Source organism: Heloderma suspectum, chromosome 1 (assembly GCF_057233095.1).
Source record: "Heloderma suspectum isolate Gila_16-S chromosome 1, 16-S_ref, whole genome shotgun sequence".
Lineage (NCBI taxonomy): Eukaryota > Metazoa > Chordata > Lepidosauria > Squamata > Helodermatidae > Heloderma > Heloderma suspectum.
Genome location: NC_139458.1, coordinates 345,144,131 through 345,167,370, shown reverse-complemented (window position 1 = coordinate 345,167,370; position 23,240 = coordinate 345,144,131). Strand labels below are relative to the sequence as shown.

The 23,240-nt window shown below is 47.5% G+C and overlaps 1 protein-coding gene across 1 annotated transcript in view; it reads right to left on the bottom strand.

Annotated features, from left to right (window-relative positions):
- The window catches only part of GRM1 (glutamate metabotropic receptor 1), a 310,285-nt gene that overhangs the window by 40,468 nt on the left and 246,577 nt on the right, over positions 1-23,240 (bottom strand). Inside the window, exon 4 of the mRNA XM_084827777.1 lies at positions 6,048-6,294. Coding sequence (XP_084683903.1) covers positions 6,048-6,294 — 247 coding nt within the window. The remainder of the gene's footprint in view (positions 1-6,047; positions 6,295-23,240) is intronic.

Sequence of the window (23,240 nt, the reverse complement as noted above, 5' to 3'; positions counted from 1 at the left end):
ACTGAAAATGCGTTATGGGAAATAATTAACCATGAGGAGATTTAAATAAGGAAAAAGTGGTGATCGTATTAAACGGAGATAGAAGGACACAGAGCAAGTTCATAAGGAATTCTGGGTAATGTATGTAAACCTGATGCACAAGGTGGTCTGGATGATTTCTACAAACAGCAAAAGAACGTTGAGTTAAAAGCCCTACCTCTTAGGGCGAACGGGTTATTTCGGTAACGATGAGCTAAAATTCTAATGTTCAAAGCCAGATGTTCATCTGACACCTGTTGGATTCAAAATCAAGGGAAAGATCCCACGGTGCCCATGTGCCACTGCTACTGATATTGTGCTACCATAGACCAATGCTTGTGTAACATCAGTACCACTTGCTAGTGCGATGGGAAATTCGGTGGTGCGGTGGTGGCAAAGGAGGGGCTAGTCTCCTTTAAAACAAGGTGTGTACGGAGCGCATACCTTGTTTTCAAGCACAGTCACGCTCCTGTGTGGGGGGGTTTTTCAGGGATGGTGGTGGTAAGACAGCAACAACAACTTGGCTTTGAAAGTGTGAGGTAGCCTGGGCAGTGTGTGTCATGAAGAGCCAAAGGGACATAACCGTCGGGGTGCTGAAACCTCCTCCTACTTGCCACTCTTATCCCTGCAATCTCTCCTCCAGATACTTTTCTGCCAGTCAGGCTCACTCCCGATGTCAAAGAGACCAGCTGGGACAAAAGTGCCTTGGGTCAGGGGCGGCAGCAGAAGGGGAAGCAGCTGCCGGCAGGCAAGGGTTCAGTCCCTCCCTCCGTAATCCCAACCGCACGCCGACTCTCCACTTTACATGTGAATGGGGCAGCCCCTAGTTTAAACAGGTGGCTCTGCCATGGGTACATGTCAGTTAAGCCTGACTGTCTGGGGACCGTTCTTTGTTGCTCTCTTCTTCTAGGGCCCTTCCCTCCGGGAACAGCAGACTAATCCTTTTAACTTGATTTGCCAGATGAGCCACCTGTCTTTATGTAACCCATGGAGGCACAAGCCATATTCGTCTCGACTTAAGAAGGTTTCCTGTGATGGACTCTGAGAATCCTTGGCATAAATTAATCACCAGGTTGCATTGAATAATGAATGAAAGGCAGCTTTGCAAGCATCTCATGAACATTTCGCAACCCAAGTGGAAAATCTGCTGTTCACCGGCTGAAGGGAAATAGGAGGTGCTTGCACAAAACCAGAACAAAGTTAGCATACATGCTTCTGTAGGCTTTGAAGTAGCACCTTCCACCCACAGTCCTTGCCTACCATTACCGTGCCTTCTGAGGCATACCAGCATTGCGTTGCAAAAGCCTCTCAGAGCCACTTTGCTAGGGTGCTTTTTCTCACATAGAAAAGGAATTGTGTAAAAGAGATGACTGGCAGTCATAATTTCAGAGTGGTAGAGAAAGACACAGGACTGAACAGAGCAGAGTGAAGAAAGGAGGAGGAATCACCAGTGAGTCTAGACAGACAAGCTGGCTGTTGAGAGATAGAGAAGAAAAGATTGTTGTGGGTGGCAAGCAGAGGAGTATTTTGATTGAAATTTGGGATGAGGAGAAAGCTGCAGCTAGAAACTCCGATTTTGCCTAGAAAATTGCAAGAGGCAGGCTTCTTTCTGGTTGCTTTGTCTATCTGCTCGGTGGTTTTAGACTGAGGTGAGAGCATTTTTTCCTTGAGTGTCACAACCAGGCACAGGCTGAGGTCAAGATAAGCCAGACAGGTGTTTGTGCCCTGAATAGCAATGAGGAACAGACAAATCAAACTGATTCTGAAAAGCAGAAGGACAATGACCAAGTCTTTTTCTCACCTGAACTTGGAATAAGATCGCTCCTGTTTAATACTTTTATAGGTCAGTTGTAAATTATATCTGTGGAAGAGTTAGAATCCAGTGGTTTCAAGGGGAATATAACCTACACTTAGGACTGCATCATGTTTGTAAGCAAAATATTTGAGGTGTTTTTCTGGGTTTCTCCAGGGTTTGTTAAATGGTTGACAATGGGGCTATACCAGGAAAATTGGGAATGTGGGAAACTGTGGTTTGTGAAAACTGTAGCTAGTTATCAAACCAAATGAGATCCTAGTTTGATATCCTGGTTTGTTAACTGACTGACTGTCGTTCATATTTTGGAATAGGATACTGTGGTTTTTTATAAACTACGGATTGAAGCTTCCACTCGCTTCCACTCATATGTGTAGAGAAGAAGGGAAGAGGGAGAACATGAACCTGAGGGGCATTGTCACAACCACGGTTTGTTATTACACCTGAATGCAGTCTTACATCACAATCCTATTGAGTTCAGTGGGGCTTACTCCCAGGTAGGTGGGTATGGGATTGCTGCCATAATGTACAGGTCTCCTGTTGACTGACCTTAATTTAAGAGATCTCTTTTGAGCACATTAGGCACATCACAGCTGGCAGGAAAACCTGTGCTTTTTTGAAGTGCAGAGAGATGGCTGGTCAGACTTGTGGCCTCTCATCTAGGGCCAGCTATTTATCATGCTATCCCAGTTTTGTCAACCCCTGGTTAGGTAAACAACATTTATCTTTTTCAGAAACGAGTTATCTTCTTGGAAAGGAACATTAGATTAGCTTCATACAATCTGCCAGCAAAAGACTTGGGGCTATTTATTTCTCACCTTCAGTACTTTACCCCTTAATATTTGTTTTCAAGCCTTACTACCATGGAAATTAACTCACAAGGATATGTTCACTTCACCTGTCTTATGTACATTGCCTGGGATGGAAAGAGATGTGTATAGTATTCTGCAAGGCCTTTTCAGGCCCACTTCTAACTGCAGCCCCTCATGCCCATGGAGGGACCCTCCAGGACTTGATTCGAAGTGGCACAAAGGACTGCTGTTGGAAAGACCCTCCTGCAATGGATATAGCGTTCTTCTTGCCCCCTGGGCTGTTTGAATCCTGTTGATTCAATATAATTGAACTATATTCTAATCATACACCTTGATCCAGCTCAGGCTTCTGACATATCTTCATAGCTGGATGAGGAAGCACTCACATAAAAAGGTGTTCTTTGTGTGTGGGGGGTGGGGGGTTCCTCCTCCAAGCCAGGTTTGTGTCCCTTTCAGAAAACTGATGATTCTGAACAGCTTGTTCAGCAGTGGCTGAAGCACTGGATTTGGCTACCCCTGCTCTTCCTTCCCTGCTAAACAGCTGACATGTGCAACTGCCAATTTTGTTAAAGCACATGGCAGCTGTGCTTGCATACAGTTGGACTGGGGCCATATAATATGACGGAAAGCTCATTAATGAACAATAATTGGCACTGGGCCTGCCATTTCAAGCTCTCATTCCTTGTCGTGAGGCCTCTAAGCACAGCTTTTCACGCAAGGCCAATGGGTAGACTGTCTAAGTTCTGCCCCTTCCTTCTCTCTCTTTGCTCTGCATCTGCGTCTAGCATCTATTAGGTCCTCTTCCCCAAACCCTGCTTCCTCCTGTTCACTGCTCCTTGGGGGTGTGTGTGTGTAAGGAAAGATCCTCATGCTCAGCCATCCGGACGTTTGTAACCTGAGAAGCAGGCCTACTCTTATCTGGACTAGCCTGGGAAAACACCTCCCCCATGTCTGATGGTTCTCCTTCAGAATCTGAACTGCTGTCCAACTCCCTGCACTCAGAAACACTCCTGACACAGCCGGGATCAGGCAAACCAGCCCAAAGAGTACTAGCACTAGGATGGGGATGACATGAAAGCCTCCCCCCGATCCCAGCAACGTTGCTGAAGTTTGCTGAGTTGGGGTGAAGGCATTAACCTCACCGCCTCCAGGGAAAGAGGGTGTGAGGGGCGACTCCTTGCAACCCTCTTTCCCTACAACATTGGGCTCCTGCCAGCCTGCCAAACAGCTGGTTGGTGGTCTGGCAAGAGCCTGCTTCTCCAGGGAAAGATGCCGCATGGGGGATGACTCCTCACACACCCTCCTTCACTGCAGATTTTCACCTATCCATCCCTTAAGTTCTCCCCCCGCCCGCCCCGGCAACAAAAAACCCTGTTTCTGATGGTTGTGGGTCCCTGTGGACCAGCATGGGGTAAGGTGCAGAGAACTGCTGTAAGGGAATGAGATTGCTAAAGTCAGCTACCTCGTCTTGTGCAAGCAGAAGCACTGTCTGCTAAGGCAAACTCACCTCTGGATACCACCCACTGAGTCTCTCCATTAGCAAGACATGACAGTATTCATTTCCATATCATATACACACACTATTGAGTGCCCTGGAGGCTTTGCATTGCTTTATTTGCAGAGCTACCAAAGAATGCCATTCTCTCTCCATGGCTGCCTTTTCTGATAGGAATACATAAATGAGGAGGATGACCTCTAAACTGACAGTAAAGCAAAGCAAGCCTTCGACCTCAAATGCAAAGGAGTTTGCTGACCACAGCCTGCATTCCCCTCAGTTCACATTGCTAGAGTGATCTGGGGAATGGCCTCTCTTAAATGGAGAGAGAAGGCTGACATTTGAAACCAGACTTTTGTATCCCAAGGGAACACACTGAATGAAGCAGCCTCCCCCAACCTGGTGTCCTCCAGATGTGTCAGACTACAACTCCCATCATCCCCAGCCAGCAGGGTTGATGGCCATGCTGGTGGGGTGATTGGAGTTGAGGTCCAACCCATCTCCAGGACTCCACATTGGGGGAAGCTGGAATAAAGTAAATTCCCCAAAGGAATTTTACCAGTTCCTATACACAACCTCATTTACTTCTTTGTGATGTTGGTGGTGAGGATTCAGAGGGCTCCAATAGTGTAAATGCACAGCTGAAAAATATAATTTTCATAACTGTACAAGTTTATAGATTTAAAAAAACAAACAAAAACACTGCACACAACAGCAGAGCCATTACAGAAAAGGAAGCTGTTTCCTCTATGAACCAACAATATATGTTCTGTAACATTTGAAGGGCTTTCTCGTGACCTGGGAGATGTGACTGGCTGAGGGCCCCTGGCATTTACTGATTGTTTTCAGACACACAAAAAGATGTGGTCAACCTTGAGTGAAAGAAAGGGACCTGAAGTTGGGGTTACCTGTGCAGCAGCTCTCAGTTCCATTAAAATGGTGCCACTTCTTTCCAAGTAAGGTGAAACACAATCAGCATAGGATTGAGGGGGAAAAAACTTGGCAGGAAAGGCCTCCACTCATAGCTGGGTGGACAACAGTTTTGCACTGGGTATTGTGCAGAAATTAAAGGACTTTCAAGACAGCCCTCCCCAACCTGCTGACTTCCAAATGTGTTGGACTACAACTCTCATAATCCCCCAGCCACTTGGAGGGCACCAGGTTGGGGAAGTCTGCCTTAAGAACTTTAGAAGTGCCTCAGTGTATCAGAGCAAAGGTCTACCTAGTGCAGCATTGTTTCCAAGAGAGGTAAGCCAGATATCTCTGAGGAGGTCAGAAAAGGGTTGTGAAGTGGAAGGTTGTCCCCCATTGTCCATAGCAAAAGATGTGGACTGAAATTAATAGCATAGCGTAATATTTTCAGTTCCTTGCATGCTATGTGCTTTGCTTTGTTTGGTTGCTTTTGCTTTAAGGTCGTACTGGAACCACTGTAGAAGTAATGGACAACTCTTCCATGTATCATTGGAAAATGGGAATTTTCTGGAAAGGTTGGGAACAACAGCTGGTCCAGTCTACCTCCCTTCAGAAATGATCGGCCACCTCAGCCATGTTGATGAGTCAGCCGCCTCCACTATCCTCCCTTCTCAAACAACAGCCCAAGTCCCACGTGGCAGGCTACCAGAATCCGTGGGGCCAGAAGGGTGTCAATCTTATGAACCCTATTTGCATTACTATGCCAGATCTTCTTTATCAATCCCAACGAACATTACAAGTGGGGAGGGGAACCGAGTGGGGTATTCTTTTGTCCATGAAGATGGCAGTTGGAGGAATTCTTTCCGCTGGATTGGCACACTGTGCAGGTAGTATACAGTGTTAAAAGTGTAACCTTCTAGCTACGATTTAGCCTAAATTTCATAAGCTGTGACAATTGCAGCTTCGGTTAATGAAGCAAAATGTAATAGCGCCTTACCTTCCAGGGGCATCTCCATTTTCATCAATCCGAACTTCCTCTCCCGAAACCCCGATGAATGAAGAATTTAGGAGAAAATCTAAGAGTTTGCTTCCATCAATTGGCTTCATTGCATCACACAGTCCAACATGTCCTGGACAAAGGGCATGATGCATGCTTTGTAGGCCATGGGCCATAGCATATATGGCATTGATAACAAATCCCATTTTGCTGTCCTGGACGTAGTTTTCTTCTAAACTTTCATTGCCTATAAGCAGAAGACAATTGTATTACTCCCAATGTAAATTAAAGGCATTGTATAGGAAGATGTAAATTAATGTAAATTAAATTAAAGTTGAATATAATGTAAAGGTGTTTATGCAGTTAGCGCTGGCGTATAAGGTAGGCCTGGTTGGGCACCTACCGAGGGCCCACACCTCAGCAGGGGCCCACTGACAAGAGCTCCCTGGAGTTGCTCCTCCTCTTCACCATGGCAACTTGCTTGTTCACCTGCCTTCCACTTTGGTTTTGACAATTATGGTGGTGAGAAGGGGAGTAGTAGATGCCACAGCCTACTTGCTCATTGGCTCTCTGCCTGTCAAACAAGCAAGCGGTAGCAATGATGAGAAAGAGGAGTAGAAGCAATGGCAGCTGGTGACAATGGTGGTGAGAAGGGAGACTCACTGAAGGAGGGGGCCTGTATCTTGTCCAAGGGCCCTCAAAAACCTGGATCTGCCACTGTATGCAATACCTTTAATGTAAATTTAAGGCTTTGCATAAAGGTACATAAAGACTTTTTAATGTATAAGCACTGCAATATCCAGAGCACTGTAAATATAAACACATGCTGCCACTTACTCCCAGAGCTGCCTCCTTGAGCCTCCTTCCCAGGTCCAGCTCTACCATTAGGCAGAGTGAGGCAGTCGCCTCAGGCAACAGATGCTGGGGGTGACTGTTTCTCCTTAACTCCCCAGATGTTCCCTTCTGTTAGAGGACAGAGCTGTATATATCATACAACTTGTCCTTTCCAGTCAGCTTCTGTGTGTGGACTGGGGTGGGGGTTCCATCTTGCCCCTTGCCTTGTTGTTGTTCAGTCGTTCAGTCGTGTCCGACTCTTCGTGACCCCATGGACCATAGCACGCCAGGCCTTCCTGTCCTGCGCTCTCTCCCGGAGCGTGCTCAAGTTCATATTCATTGCATCCGTGATGCTATCTAGCCATCTCATCCTCTGCCGTCCCCTTCTCCTTTTGCCTTCAGTCTTTCCCAGCATCAGGGTCTTTTCCAGGGAGTTTTCTCTTCGCATTAGGTGGCCAAAATATTGGAGCTTCAGCTTCATTATCTGTCCTTCCAATGAGCACTCCGGGTTGATTTCCTTTAGGATGGACTGATTTGACCTCCTTGCAGTCCAGGGGACTCGTAAGAGTCTTCTCCAGTACCACAGTTCGAAAGCATCAATTCTTCGGCGCTCAGCCTTCCTTATAGTCCAGCTCTCACAGCCATACATTACTACTGGGAAAACCATAGCTTTGATTAGACGAACCTTTGTCGGCAAGGTGATGTCTCTGCTTCTTACTATGCTGTCTAGGTTGGCCATAGCTTTCCTCCCAAGGAGCAAGCGTCTTTTAATTTCATGGCTACAGTCACCGTCTGCGGTGATCTTGGAGCCCAAGAAAGTAAAATCTGTCACTGCTTCCATTTCTTCCCCTTCTATTTGCCAGGAAGTGATGGGGCCAGATGCCATGATCTTCGTTTTTTTAATGTTGAGTTTCAAACCAGCTTTTGCACTCTCCTCTTTCACCCTCAACAAGAGGCTCTTGAGATCCTCTTCGCTTTCTGCCATTAGGGTGGTATCGTCTGCATATCGGAGGTTGTTGATAATTCTCCCAGCAATCTTAATTCCGACCTCTGATTCATCCAACCCGGCATTTCTCATGATGTACTCTGCATATAAGTTAAATAAGCAGGGTGACAATATGCAGCCTTGTCGTACTCCTTTCCCAATTTTGAACCAATCAGTTGTTCCATGTCTGGTTCTTACTGTTGCTTCTTGACCCTTGTACAGGTTTCTCAGGAGACAGGTAAGGTGGTCTGGTACTCCCATCACTTTCAGAATTTGCCACAGTTTGTTGTGATCCACACAATCAAAGGCTTTAGCGTAGTCAATGAAGCAGAAATAAACGTTTTTCTGGAATTCTCTTGCTTTCTCCATGATGCAGCGAATGTTGGCGATTTGATCTCTAGTTCCTCTGCCTCTTCTAAACCCAGCTTGTACTTCCGGTAGTTCTCGGTTCGCATACTGCTGAAGCCTAGCTTGTAGGATTTTGAGCATCACCTTGCTGGCATTTGAAATGAGCGCAATTGTGCGGTAGTTTGAACACTCTTTGGCGTTGCCCTTCTTTGGAATTGGAATGTAAACTGACCTTTTCCAATCTTGTGGCCACTGTTGAGTGTTCCAGATTTGTTGGCATATTGAATGCAGCACTTTAACAGCATCATCTTTTAGGATTTTAAATAGCTCGGCTGGAATACTGTCATCTCCGCTAGCTTTGTTGTTACTAATGCTTCCTAAGGCCCACTTGACTTCACTCTCGAGGATGTCCGGCTCAAGTTCAGTGACCGCACTATCATGGCTATCAGGGACATTCAGATCTTTCCTGTATAGTTCTTCTGTGTATTCTTGCCACCTCTTCTTAATCTCATCTGCTTCTGTTAGGTCCCTGCCTTCTTTGTCCTTTATCATGCCCGTCTTTGCACAAAACGTTCCCTTGAGATCTCCAATTTTCTTGAAGAGATCTCTAGTCTTTCCCATTCTGTTGTTTTCCTCGATTTCTTTGCATTGTTCATTTAAGAAGGCCTTCTTGTCTCTCCTTGCTATTCTCTGGAACTCTGCATTCAGTTGGGTATATCTTCCCCTTTCTCCCTTGCTTTTCGCTTCCCTTCTGTCGTGAGCTACTTGTAAAGCCTCATCAGACAGCCACTTGGCTTTCTTGCATTTCTTTTTCTTTGGGATGGATTGAGTTGCTGCCTCCTGAACAATGTTACGGACCTCCGTCCATAGTTCCTCAGGCACTCTGTCTATCATGTCTAATCCCTGAAATCTATTCCTCACCTCCACTGTATATTCATAAGGGATATGATTTAGGTCATACCTGAACGGTTTAGTGGTTTTCCCGACGTTCTTCAATTTAAGCCGAAATTTTGCAAGAAGCAGCTCATGATCTGAGCCACAGTCAGCTCCAGGTCTTGTTTTTACTGACTGTATGGAGCTTCTCCATCTTTGGCTGCAAAGGACATAATCAATCTGATTTCGATATTGACCATCTGGTGACGTCCATGTGTAGAGTCGCCTCTTGTGCTGTTGGAAAAGAGTGTTTGCTATGATCAGCATGTTCTCTTGGCAAAACTCTATTAGCTTTTGTCCTGCTTCATTTTGTACACCAAGGCCATGCTTGCCTGTTATCCCGGTGATTTCTTGACTTCCTACTTTAGCATTCCAATCCCCTATGATGAAGAGGACATCTTTTTTGGGTGTTAGTTCTAGAAGGTGTTGTAGGTCTTCATAGAACCGATCAACCTCAGCTTCTTCGGCATCAGTGGTTGGGGCATGGACTTGAATTACTGTGATGTTGAATGGTTTGCCTTGGATTCGTACTGAGATCATTCTATCATTTTTAAGATTGTACCCCAATACTGCTTTTCCCCCCCTTTTGTTGACTATGAGTGCTACTCCATTTCTTCTAAGGGATTCTTGCCCACAATAGTAGATATGATGGTCACCTGAATTAAATTCGCCCATGCCTGTCCATTTTAGTTCGCTGATTCCCAAGATGTCGATGTTCAATCTTGCCATCTCATGTTTGACCACCTCCAGCTTACCTTGATTCATTGATCTTACATTCCAGGTTCCTAAACAATATTGTTCTTTACAGCATCGGATTTTCTTTTCACCACCAGACACATCCACAGCTGAGTGTCCTTTCGGGTTTGGCCCAGCCGCTTCACTCTTTCTGGCGCTACTTGGAAATACCCTCTGCTCTTCCCCAGTAGCATATTGGACACCTTCCGACCTGAGGGGCTCATCTTCCGGCGTCATCTCTTTTAGCCTTGTGATATGTTCCATGGGGTTTTCTTGGCAAGAATACTGGAGTGGGTTGCCATTTCCTTCTCCAGTGGACCACATTTTGTCAGAACTCTCTGCCATGACCTGTCCGTCTTGGATGGCCCTGCACGGCATAGCTTATGGCTTCACTGAGTTACGCAAGCCCCTTCGCCACAACAAGGCAGTGATCCATGAAGGGGGCCCCTTGCCTAAGGCAGCAAAATATCTTGGGCTGGCTACCTCCCTTACTTCCTTCAAATCACTCCTCAAAATCCACTATTCTGTGAAGTCTTGGGCACAACCTGCTAGTCCTGATACTCAGGCTACTAGTATAACTAAGCTTAACCATGTGTAACTGAAATAATCACACATCCTATCCCCCTTTTGTCCTCTGCCTCCATTTTCCTCCCCTCCCTCCGTGACCAGTTGCCAAATGCAGATAAAGGGATGCGACAGGTGGATCAGCGATGTTCCTCACTGAGGACGTATAATGCAGACATGTCTTTTTTATATAAATAACAGTAAGTATAGGCCGAAAGTATGGTTCAGAATGCATTTTGCCCCAGTGGAGGCCGGTGACTCCCATTTTGGTGGGTCGGTGTATCAATTCTGGGTTTCAATCAGAACTAGCCAGGACTCTAACGGAGCTATCCAAGGAGCTGAACCTATTTCGGGGGTAGAGTTCCAGCTGATTCTGACTGAAACCCAGAATGGATTTGCAGCCCCATCGGAGCCACCAGCCTCCACAGTTTAGCCCTATGATCCCCAGCCTATCATGGTGAAACCTACTGTGGCTTTCTGGGGAGAGTCCATAGCTTAGTGAAGGAGCATAGGGTCTGCATGCAGAGGGCCCCACATTCAGTCCATGGCATCTCCAACTAAAAAAACCAGGACCAGGTACACAGGCGATTGGGAAGATCTCTCCATGATGCCCTAGAACACCGCTGCCTGTCAGGGCAGACAATAATGGGCCAGTAAAGGCCATTTCATGTGACAATAAAAGGGTTCAGCTGTTCATGAAGGAAACCGTTTTCAAGCGATGTACAGCCTGACCCTATCCATGGTTATTCAGAAATACCGCTTTATTCATGTAAGTACTGGTCTATTTAATGGCCCTTACTCAGAGGTCTGCACAGTTTTCAGAGGGGAGCTGTGTTGGTCTGTTGCAATAAAAGCATTGAAAAGACTTGTGGCACCTTAAGGGCGAATAGATGGATTGAAGGTGAAACAAGATTCTTTGCTTTTTAAGGCCTGTAGAAGAGTGTCATGAAGCAGAACAAGTAGTGAGTATAACTCAGGGGCAATAGCTTGTTATATCTCTAAATGCATGTAACAGGTCATGTTTGTTTTGCTAAAGCAGGGATGGGCAACATGCACCCTATGGGCCGCATGTACCACCAGTCCTTTTTTGCAGTCTCTGCCCCCCACCCAATGGCTGCCGCACTGCTAAATCACCACTGAAATTTGGTGACACATGGCGACAAGAACCTCCCCGCCCCCCACACTTTTGCTTTAAAACAAGGCACGCAGGGAACATGTGCCTTATTTTAATGTAAAATCATACTCCCCAGGGCTTTGGGAGTGCAATTTTTCATGAAAACAAGGTGCATGCTCTATGTGCATCTACTTTTAAAGTAAAAATGTAGCTTTTCACTCACAGCTGCTGTCAAAATTCAGAGGCAATTCGATTACAGCGATTTCAGCGGTGTGTGTGGCTCCAAGTGGGTCCTGGAGGGTTGAAATTGGCCCCTGGACCCCCCGAGGTCGCCCACTCACGTTCTAAATAAATGCTGCTGTAGAAGGGAGGATTTTGCAACAGGGAACACAGAATCATAGGATCATGGAAGAGTAGGGTTGGAAGGGGCCTACAAGACCATCGAGTCCAACCCCCTGCTCAGTGCAGGAATCCAAGTCAGAGCATCCCCGACAGATGGCTGTCCAGCAGCCTCGTCTTGTGTGGGTGTGCGCAAATGTGAGTGCACTTAATCCTTCCATCCCCCACTCTTTCTCTGTTCCGAAGTGCCCCACAGCTGAACATAAGAAGAGCCATGCTGGATCAGACCAAGGGTCCATCTAGTCCAGCATTCTGTTCACATAGTGGCCAACCAGCTGCCAACTGGGAACCCACAAGCAAGACACAAGTGCAACACTACTCGCCTGCCCATGTTCCCCAGCAGCTAGTATACATAGGCATACTGCCTCTGATACTGGAGGTAGCACATAGCCATCAGGACTAGTAGCCATTGATAGCCTTCTCCCCTGGGAATCTATCTAACCCCCTTTTAAAGCCATCCAAATGCCATTCTGATGCAACCCAACTGCCTCCCTGATAGCTCCATGTCCTTTTGGAAAGCCATGCAATGTAAACACATGTTTGGAACTCCAGCAGGTGAAGAAAGTTAAGCACACTCCACCACACTGCTTCTCTGCTCCAAATCCCCAAAGCTGCTGTTCTTCCCCCCCGCTTTGTAAAGATGTCAGGGTCTGCTACATCTGTTCGAGCTTCTCCTGCATCTGCTTTCCCTGTTCCCAGTCAAAGTCCAAAGAGGGGGGGAATGTGTATCTCCTTATGCTGAGATACGGAACTGCCCACACAAATCACTGAAAGGGAGACATACAATTCATACTAGAAACGCAAAAAATGGATGAGCTCGTGACTCATATGTTCTCTTTTGCTGCTTCTGTGCAATGCCCAAAGCCTCCCTCAGGCCCTGGAACCCCTGTGTTGCAGCATGCCTGAAGAGATAAACTCAAACTTCATTCATCTTTCTTTCATCCTTCGTAGGATGGGTCTTTATCACTCTGTTTTCGTGAGACTGAAATCATGATGGTTTTATTATGATTGTTACGAATCTATTACGTAAAGTTGTCTTCTAACATTGCTTTCGCCTGTGGATTGACATCAAATACATAATCATCCCCAAGAGCGACAAAGTGTTCTTTCCACTGTGTATGACATCTGTGTGCTTCTCCACCACATTTGGGTGAATGGATAGATACATAGATAGAGAGTGATGGTGGTGATATATCTGCGTAGAATTTGTATTTTTGTACAAAACATTGTTAATGTCCATTAGTGCTTGGGACTGTAAGGCAGAAAACCCATGGCCATTAGACACTGTCTAGAGGGCCATAGGATTGCTCAGTTTCTGGGAAATGAGGTTCCCAGAAACTACACTCCCCACCCCCACCCCCTCATAGGTGACGCGGAAATGAGGTTCCCAGAAACCACACTCCCCATCCCCGCCCCCTCATAGATGACAGCCATGTCTCCATGCTTGGAGTGCAGAGACAGAGAAAGGGGGATGGGCCTGGGGGCGGGGAGGGGAGGAAACCACAGAAGCTGTTTTACTCAGCCTCCTATCTGGTCTCCAGGCCCCTTCCCTCCCTCTCCCTTAAGCTGGGCTTAGATGGGCAAAATCTCCCATCTAGGCAAAACTGCAAGACTCCCAGAGCACAGAGGAGAGGATCCACCCCTCCGTGCTCCAGCCACCCTGCATTGGATAGTCAGCAGCCTCTGTTTTTGCAGACTGTTTTTGCAGACTATCCGATATTCAATCGGGCTTCAGGCCTGGTTTTGGAACGGAAACTGCCTTGGTCGCCCTGTGGGATGACCTCTGCCGGGAGAGGGACAGGGGGAGTGCGACCCTGTTGATTCTCCTGGACCTCTCAGCGGCTTTCGATACCATCGACCATGGTATCCTTCTGGATAGGTTGTCTGGGTTGGGAGTTGGAGGCACTGCACTACAGTGGTTCCGCTCCTACTTGGATGGCCGATTCCAGAAGGTGATGCTGGGGGATTATTGCTCTGTGCCATGGCAATTGTGCCATGGGGTTCCACAGGGCTCTATTCTATCCCCCATGCTGTTTAACATCTACATGAAACTGCTGGGGGAGGTTATCCGGAGGTGTGGGCTGAGGTGCCATCAATATGCGGATGACACCCAGCTCTACCTCTCTTTCTCATCAAAACCAGGTGAGGCAGTGGCTGTTCTGAACCAGTGCCTGGGCACGGTAATGGACTGGATGAGGGCTAATAAACTGAAACTCAATCCAGACAAGACGGAGGTACTGTTAGTGGGTGGTTCGTCTGCCTGGCTAGGTGATATTCAACCTGTTCTGGAGGGGGTTGCACTCCCCCTAAAGGATCAGGTTCGTAGTTTGGGGGTGCTCTTGGATCCAGAACTGTCACTTGAGGCACAGGTGAACTCAGTGGCACGGAGCACTTTTTATCAGCTTAGGCTGGTATACCAACTACGCCCTTATCTGGACAGAGATAGCCTAGCTACAGTTATCCATGCTCTGATAACTTCTCGTCTGGATTACTACGTGGGGCTGCCTTTGAAAACGGTCCGGAAACTTCAGCTGGTCCAAAATAGGGCAGCAAGATTGTTAACAGGGACTGGCCTGCGAGCTCATATTACGCCAGTACTTTTCCAGCTGCACTGGCTGCCAGTCCATTTCCGGGCCCGATTCAAAGTGCTGGTGTTAACATTCAAAGCCCTTAACGGCTTGGGGACAGGTTACCTGAAGGATCGCCTCCTCCCATATGTGCCTGCCCGGACCTTAAGATCATCATCAGCGGCCCTTCTCCGTGAGCCCCTGCCAAAGGAAGTGAGGCGGGTGGCTACTAGGAGGAGGGCTTTTTCTGTTGTGGCACCCCGGCTCTGGAATGAGCTCCCTAGTGAGGTTCGCCTGGCGCCTACATTGTACTCTTTTCGGCGCCAGGTGAAGACCTTTTTATTTTCCCAGGCATTTTAGCTTTCTAAATTTTTATCTTTGCTGTTTTAAATCTGTATTTTAAACTCCTGTACTGCTGCTAGGTTTTATTGTGGTTGTATTGTTATATTGTGGTTTTAATGTTCTATATATTTTAAATTGTTTTATTGTGTGTTGTTTGGTTTTAGTTTTTGTGAACCGCCCAGAGAGCTTCGGCTATTGGGCGGTATAGAAATGAAATAAATAAATAAATAAATAAATTGTGCCCTAAAATGTAGATCTGTAAGGAAAGGAGCCCAGCTGCATATTTAGACCCTCTTTGCATGCACACCACAAACAAGATAGTTGTTGCCTTCTCCAAGGTTGCTCTCAACCTTATGAGGCATTGACTGATTTATAGCTCTTCATTCAGCTGTGTTGTCCATAGTTTAATAAAGGAAAAGTTCCGACATCTCTGTCCGAAGCATTTTTTCTTGTACCTCAGGTCTATGGATTTTATTCCAGTGACATCACCTCCATAGTTGCTCCCATGTTGCCCCAGAAACTTTTCAAAGCTTTTGTCCATAATGGTTTCACTTTAGTGCAGGGGTGGTCCTCCAGATGTTTTGGCCTACAACTCTCATCAGCCTGAGCTAGCATAGCCAATGGTGAGGGATGATGGGAGATGTAAGCCAAATCATTTGGAAGGCCACCATTTGCCCACCCTGCTTCAGAGCATCTTTACGTAAAATGCAAGCATCGTGCCTCCCAAGGGAATGGGCATCACTTGCATCTTCTGTAAGCAAAACCACATGGGCAGAAGTTGGAGGGACATGGAGCAACAAGGGAGGCGGTTGAGTTGCATCAAAATCTGTGAGATGGATGTACAAGTAAATGTTTTTCAGATGGAGATGTCAGAACTTTTCTTTTTCTTCACTATGAGCATAAGAGATTAACTGAAAACATTAATGTAGTCCATGTCTTTTATCACAGTCTCTCTGCAATGTGTTATTGATTTGGGTGGTAATGATGGTGTTTGTTTTTTCTTGCAGAACAACCATTAATGATTTTGGCTAGCTAATAAGAGCAACAACTGGAGAGCTTCTCCCAAATGGAATGCAGTCCTGAGGCTGAACACCCCTAGCATCGGGCATAACAAAGCCCCACTCCCATTCTATCGTCAGAGCTCACCGTTCTTGACTGAGTGGAAGACGGGGGTGTTGAACAGGCATGAACAGGCCTTATATTCCCTATAACATCCAGTACATTGAATTCCAGTGCTCCAAGGTGTGTGTGTGTAGAGGGTGAGATGGAGAGGGTGAGATGGGGGAAACTAGGTTCTGTTAAGTGAGCACTACTCCCACATGAGGAAACCCATTCTTCCTCCCTCCCTGTAGCAGCTTCCAACAAAGCACCTGTTTGCAAACATGCAAAGCCCAGAACTCACAGAGTGGAAGGCACACACAATGACATAATTACACTTCTTCAAGGCTCTCCTAAGGCTATGCATGAGCTTGCTGGGCGGCACATGCACCCTCCCATCCCCAGCATGTTTTCTAGGAGAGGCTCATAAGTTGTCTTATGACTGTCAATTCATTTCCAGCCTTCCCCAACCTGGTGCCATCCAGATGTGTTGGACTACAATCCCTATCATCCCTGACCATTGGTCATGCTGGCAGAGGCTGATATAAGTTGGAGTCCAAAACATCTGGAAGGCACCAGGTTGGGGTAGGCTTATTTTAGTCCAACTACTAAGTTAGATAGGTACGGTTGCTCTCCTAAACACACTTACTAGGTAGAAAATCCGACTGAACACAGTGGGACTTACATCTGGCTAAGCCTGCATATGATTGTGCCGTTGGGCCATGTTAACATGGAGTACGGGTTCAGAGAGGGTTCAGAGGAGGGCAACAAAGATGATCAGGGGACTGGAAACAATGCCCTATGAAGAGAGACTGAAAGAACTGGGCATGTTTAGCCTTGAGAAGAGAAGACTGAGGGGAGATATGATAGCGCTCTTCAAGTACTTGAAAGGTTGTCACAGAGGGGAAGGCCAAGATCTCTTCTTGATCATCCCAGAGTGCAGGACACAGAATAATGGGCTCAAGTTACAGGAAGCCAGATTCTGGCTGAACATCAGGAAAAACTTCCTGACTGTAAGAGCAATATGACAATGGAACCAATTACCTGGGGAGGTGGTGGGCTCTCCCACACTGAAGGCCTTCAAGACGAGGCTGGACAGCCATCTGTCAGGGATGCTCTGACTTGAATTCCTGCATTGAGCAGGGGGTTGGACTCGATGGCCTTGTAGGCCCCTTCCAACCCTACTATTCTATGATTCTACGGCACATTCCTTTTAAAAAGCAGGAAAATGTCCCAGGCATGGTCTGAAGGCACATGAGACAGCCACCTTGCTGAAGCTAAGCAGGTCTGGGCCTGGTCAGTGCTTGGAGGGGAGCCCACCTGGGAAGCACATGTAGCTGCCTTGAGTTCCATGATGGAAGAAAGGTGGGATATAAATGAAATAAATAAATAAATAAATCTTCTTCCAATAGTGCCTGCATAGGGATAACATTTGCAAGGGATAGGTTGAAACATAAGGCTCCTTCATACCGGGCTTTTATCCTGCGACTGAGATTGCTCCTCCACAGAAGTTTGTGAGCTCTTTACATGATGCCGTGACCCTGCCTTGACCCTCCGGCACTAAATGCCCTTTGTTCCGTTTTTAAATAGATAGCAGATAATGAGCTATCAAATTACCCCGTTGTGTTCTGCTTCAGTTTCCTCCGTCAAAAGAGTTAAAGCGGCGAGAAGATGCGTGAGATCAATGACAGATAATGGAAGACTCAGATACGGGGCGGGGGAGGGAAAAAGGAAGCACATGTAAATGGAGTCAGTTGTGATCCTGCATTTAAAACGGAAGCAGAAAGTCCCATTTTAAATGCAGGATTTTAGGCTGGTGTAAAAATGCCCATAGTGCAGCGAGTCACACAGAGACTCATGCCAGGTTTGGGGCTTGGAGGCCGGGGTTTGTGCTGATGGCCAGAACTGCCCCAGAATTGGCACTGATTTGGGTGCTCTTTAAATACAGCTACAACCCCGTGGGAAGTGGGCTTCCTGTGATGTGGTGCCATTTGGCTTGGGGGAAGCATGTGAATGACACTACCACATCTGCGCATGTCCTATGTGCTTGCATCACTCCCATGCAGACCCCAGCAATGCGAGAGCACATCATACAGAACATCACCTGTATGGCAGTAGTGCACTTAGGCTCTGTCACCAGCAGCCCCATTGTGTCTTTCAGCTACAAGGTTCATAGCAAAGCTGGACCAACGACTAGGGATGGCTTTCCTTAAAGCAGGGGTGCAGCACCTCAGGCCCGGGGGCAAAATCTGGCCTGCCTGGGATCTCAATCCAGCCATCCAGGGTTCCCCAGAAGGCAATGCCCCTTCTCTTGGCCCCACCCCTTTCCCCCAGGCCTGAGGTTTCCCTCGACCACCAATTTGTGGTTTTCCAGCTTTTGTGCAGTTTTTTCCCCATTCTAAAAGGTCAAGATGCCTCTCTGAAGATTTAGATATTGGCAGCAAGACAGTTAAACTACAATAAGCTGGTATTTTTGGTATTTCAGCCCCACACACACACACACATTTGCCTTGGGCCTCACGCACCGCTGGAACGCAGCCCCTGAGAGCTTCTCTGAAATGGAATTTGACCCTTGGGCTGAAAGAGCTTCAAAATCCCTGGCAAGTACTCAGGGCAGGGCAGGCACCAAACTCTAGCAGGCCCTAGGCATAGTGCTGTAGAAGGCCTCCCTGCATGTACACCACCTGCCCCCTTGCACCACCCTGCAAGCCCGCCAGTCCTCCCTCCTCCTTTTTTTAAATGGCGGCAGCCCCTCCATCTTGCCCGCCCGGCCAGCCCCTGCTAGTAAGAAGAAGTGCTGTGTGACAGCCGACCTGGTGGTCATGACGTATCTCCTGTACCCGCACTGGCTGTAACTCCCCCAAAGACAAAGCCTGATTGGTTCAGATCACTGCTACTCAAAACAGGTTGAAAAGTTTTCTTTTAAAATGTCGCACTGCGATACCTGCAGGCTCAGCCAGCCAGCCGCCTTGCCGCTACCTTTTGTCAGCAGGGATGGCCAGCTGGATGGGAAGGAGGGGGGAGAAGGAGCTGCCACCATTGTTGCCACCATTGCTGCAGGGGCAGGCTAGCGAGGGGCCCCTCTGAGCCTCTGGGCCCCCGGCAGGTGCCTGCTGATGCCAGCTGCTGATGCCAAGGCTGGCTCAGGGTTTGCTCTTCTCCTAGCAGAAGCTGAGCAGTTTGGTTTTACTCTGCTGATCAGGCCTATCAGCTGTAGTGGTACAAGAACCACAGTGAAAGCACATCCGTACTAGGATCAGGCTGTTGCTTATCTATAAAGCATCAAAATGCCATTGCCATTAATCTTACTTCTGTATTCGCTGTTGGACAATACACGTTTTTATGATCAGTACGAAACATGAATGCTGGTCGGGGTTAATAATCACTAGACTACAGCAAGTGACTTTCTCTTGAAATAACACGTTACTTAAAAAAAATCATGAGTGCGCTGCTCATTAATATATACAACAACAAAGTGTGAATTAGATTCTCATTCTCATGAGAGCATCAGGAAACAAATCTCATTACAGATGGAGGCATCATGTCAGCCATACACTGCAGCCAGAATTATTCAGATGGGCTTGACTGGTACAGTCATGGCTTCTGAGTCTAGGCCCACAGCTGTGCACACACAACTTTCTGCTACCTTACTCCTACAGTAAAAAGCTAACTTATCCAAACTTTCCACAAACAAACACGGTCATATATGCCTGTGTTTCTTGTGTTTCCCCATATTGTGCCAGGTAGTGGTTTGGTTTATTTGTTTTTACTACAAGTCAACTCCATGTTTCAAAGAACTTCAGATAATGAGGCATGACAGGAAACCATCCATCCCTTGTACTATGACTCATCGAGGGCTAGCAAAAGGCCTAGTGCCCACATGCCTTGAGCCCCTATCCAGCATTTACAAGGTTTGGTCTGCTTCCAAAGAAACTTAGGACAATAACAATTTCATAAAAAATATTATTAGGATTTCCCCATTCACCCACCTTGTATCCATGTTCATGCAAACTTTAAGCACTCTTTCTCTCAGAGGTGCTTGGAGTTTTCCAACTGGAATGGCATCCCCAATCATATAAAGCAGGGAGGGGAATCCGGTGACCTTCCAGTTGTTCTTGGGCTAAAACACCCATTACTATGAGGTCTGGGGCAGTCTTGAATCCAACATCTGGAAGACCACAAGTTGACTACCTCCAATATAAAGAGAGCACTCTCCACATAAAGTTGAACACAGAGAGACTCTTACATACAAGTGTATCAGTATTTTCCAACCGAGGGTCCTCCAGATGTTTGGAATGGCAACTCCCTGCATTCCTGACCAGTGACCTGGCTGGCTGGGGTGGATGGGAATGAAGTCTGAAACATCTGGAAGGCACCAGGTTGGGAAATACTGCTTTATGTTGAATGCATGGAATCTCACTTGCCCTCCCGCCACAACAGCCTGTCCAAGCAGAGCTAAATTGTGGTACTTATTGATACATCTTATTGTCTTTTCATATGTGCTCAACAAACAGGCCTCTGTGGGTAAGGGTGTCCCCAAAAGGGCTTCTCCTGCAGATCTAGTACTTGGGCAGGTTCATAGTGAGACAGGTGGTCCCTAAGATAGCCAGGTCCTAAGCCATTTAGGGTTTTAAAGCTTAAAAGTAACGCCTGAATTGAGCCTGGAAAGCAATTGGCAACCAGTGCAGGTCTTTCAGGACAGGTGTAATACGATCCTGATACAGGGCACCTGTTAGCAGCCCAGCTGCCACACATTGCACCCTTGGTAGCCTCCTGACACTCCAGTTCAGTTCAGTGGGCAGCCTGGCAGCTTCAGTTGTTCACCATCTACAAAATGAGGTTGACGTCAGCTTAGCTTGCCATGAGAAAAAGCAAGACAAACAGTAGGAAACACTGTACATCGAAAATATTGTATACATTTTGAAAGGAAAATTCCCCCAACCACCAGATGTATTAAGTGAGCAATTATTTGCAATTGTAATGCCTTTTTCTTTTCTTTTCTTTGCACCAGGAAGCTTTCTTCATGGCCTACCACAGATTTAAACAAAAGCAACACTCTCTACCATGTATGGAGTCAAGCTCCTGTTTAGCCCAGAATACAAGTCACTTGGCTTTTCTGAAAGCAACAGTGCAGAATTCAAACACTTTGTGCAACCTTCAAGCACCTTGCTGAGTTCTTCCGAACACACGTTAAGTATCGGGGAGCTGGCAGGGCTGCTGAAGCAGTAATAAATTCAAAAAGACTGCCGACTTCATACCCAAGATGTCAGTAGGGGGTTTCATTCCAATTCTCAAAAGTATTCTTTTTTCCAAGATAAACTGCCCCCATCCCCATATATTCAGGCTACTGGCCGAATTCTAGTTTGCCTTGTTAAAGTGAAATCATGTTAGCCACAATAAAAGAGGAGTGTCTGTCTGTTTGTCTGTCAGCGTCACAACACCAAGATTGTGCAATAGAGACACCTAAACCTTGGCATACAAATGAAAGGGGCCCAGGGGTGTGCCTCTGCATAACATCTTCAGCCCCTAGGGACAGACCATTCCTAACCAGCATGTAGCCTGGCAGTCCATAGAGTCTGAAGCTAGGGGAGATTCATAGGACAAAGGACAGAGTTATACACCTGCCCCGTCCTCCCTGCTGTGGGGCAGTGCCTCCTCAGGGGAATGAGTGGACACTCCTCCTTCAGGGGGCTGTAGTGATGCCCCACAGCAGGGGCATGCCTTGGGGTGCCAGCAAGCATGGCCTCACTCGGACAGAGCGGGCACAATATTTCCAACTCTGACAGCGGTGTGTGCTTACTCGAAAGCTTCACTGCATCAACCAAAGGGCTTTTCCAAAGTAGTGAAAGGGGGGTACCCGCATCAAACTCTAAACCACGCCCCATTTTCAAAAGTGACAGGTACCCTTCCCCCTTTGGAGACCGTAAGTCCCACCCTAGCCAGACGTCCCACCTTCGGAAGTCCTGCCGGAAGGAGCAATCAGCCGGTCAAGTCATATGACCTTCAGGGTCACCTGACAGGGGTCATATGTCCCCTCTACAAACTCATCATGCCACTGTGGAACAATCAGATGAGGTTTTAGAGCCCTAACAGGTACGGGTGCGGGCATGGCCCACAGGGCCATTTCCAAACCCTCCCTGGATTGGCCCAGAGGGGTCATGTGACCCCTCTACGAACTTGCCATGCCACCATGGACCAATTGGATGAGGTTTTAGAGCCCTAACAGGTACAGGTGCAGAAATGGCCCACAGGGCCATTTCCAAACCCTCCCTGGATTGGCCCGGCAGGGCCCATGTGGCCCTGTAAGGTCACGCCACACCCCACAGACCAATAGGAACAGTTTTACCCCCAGAAAAACAACCTTTCCTACCAACCAGTCAAAAGCAGAGGCAGTCAGATTCGACTGAGGCAGCCTTTGAAACAGGAGTTGAGATGGCTACAGCGCTGGTAATGGACATCTCACTCCAAAGACGATCAGACACGGACTAAGGCTGTATCTTCAGCCTATGACGTGGCGGTAAAGGCAGCAAAAAAGGAATATAACGCTGCCTTTATCGCATCCGCAGAGTGCTGTCCCAGGAGGCTGTTCCAAGTGGTCCAGAACCTTGTCGGTCCAGTGGCTCCAGAACCGCTGGAGCATTCTATAGGGATGTACGAAACACCTACCTGGCTCTGTGCTGGGGCATCCGCGGTGGGGGGGGGGAGGCACTCCATCCCTCCCCCTGGAATCCTCTGCGGCCGGCTCTGCTCCACGGCGGCTCCGCCGAGTTCCATTTGCGTGGCTGCCTTTACCGTGATAGGCTACGTAAATACTTACGTAGCCTGTCACAGCAAAGAGCAGGGGCGCAAATGGCATAGCGGATGCCATTTGCACCCCTGTTCTTTGCTGTGATAGGCTACGTAAATACTTACATAGCCTATCACAGCTGCCTGCAAGGATGCAAATGGTGGCCGCTACTACAGCCGCCATTTGTGGCCGCAGCAGGCCGGCAGTGGCCAGCTGGGAGACCAACCGGAGCCACTGCTGCCACCACATCCGCCCCAGGTAAGCTCCGTCCAGGAGGGATTCTGCAGGGTGGCGGGAGTAGGAGCCGTTCCGCCACGGATTCTGGGAGGCCGGTTTCTTTAGAATCCAGCCTCATTGGAGTCCGTGGTGGAATTCTCTGACATCCCTACATTCTAAGGTCTCCTGTGAGGCCTTGGCAAGGCACTTTGCAGATAAAATTGATCGGATTAGGAGTGTTATTCCATGCGCTGTGGATACAGTTAGTGAG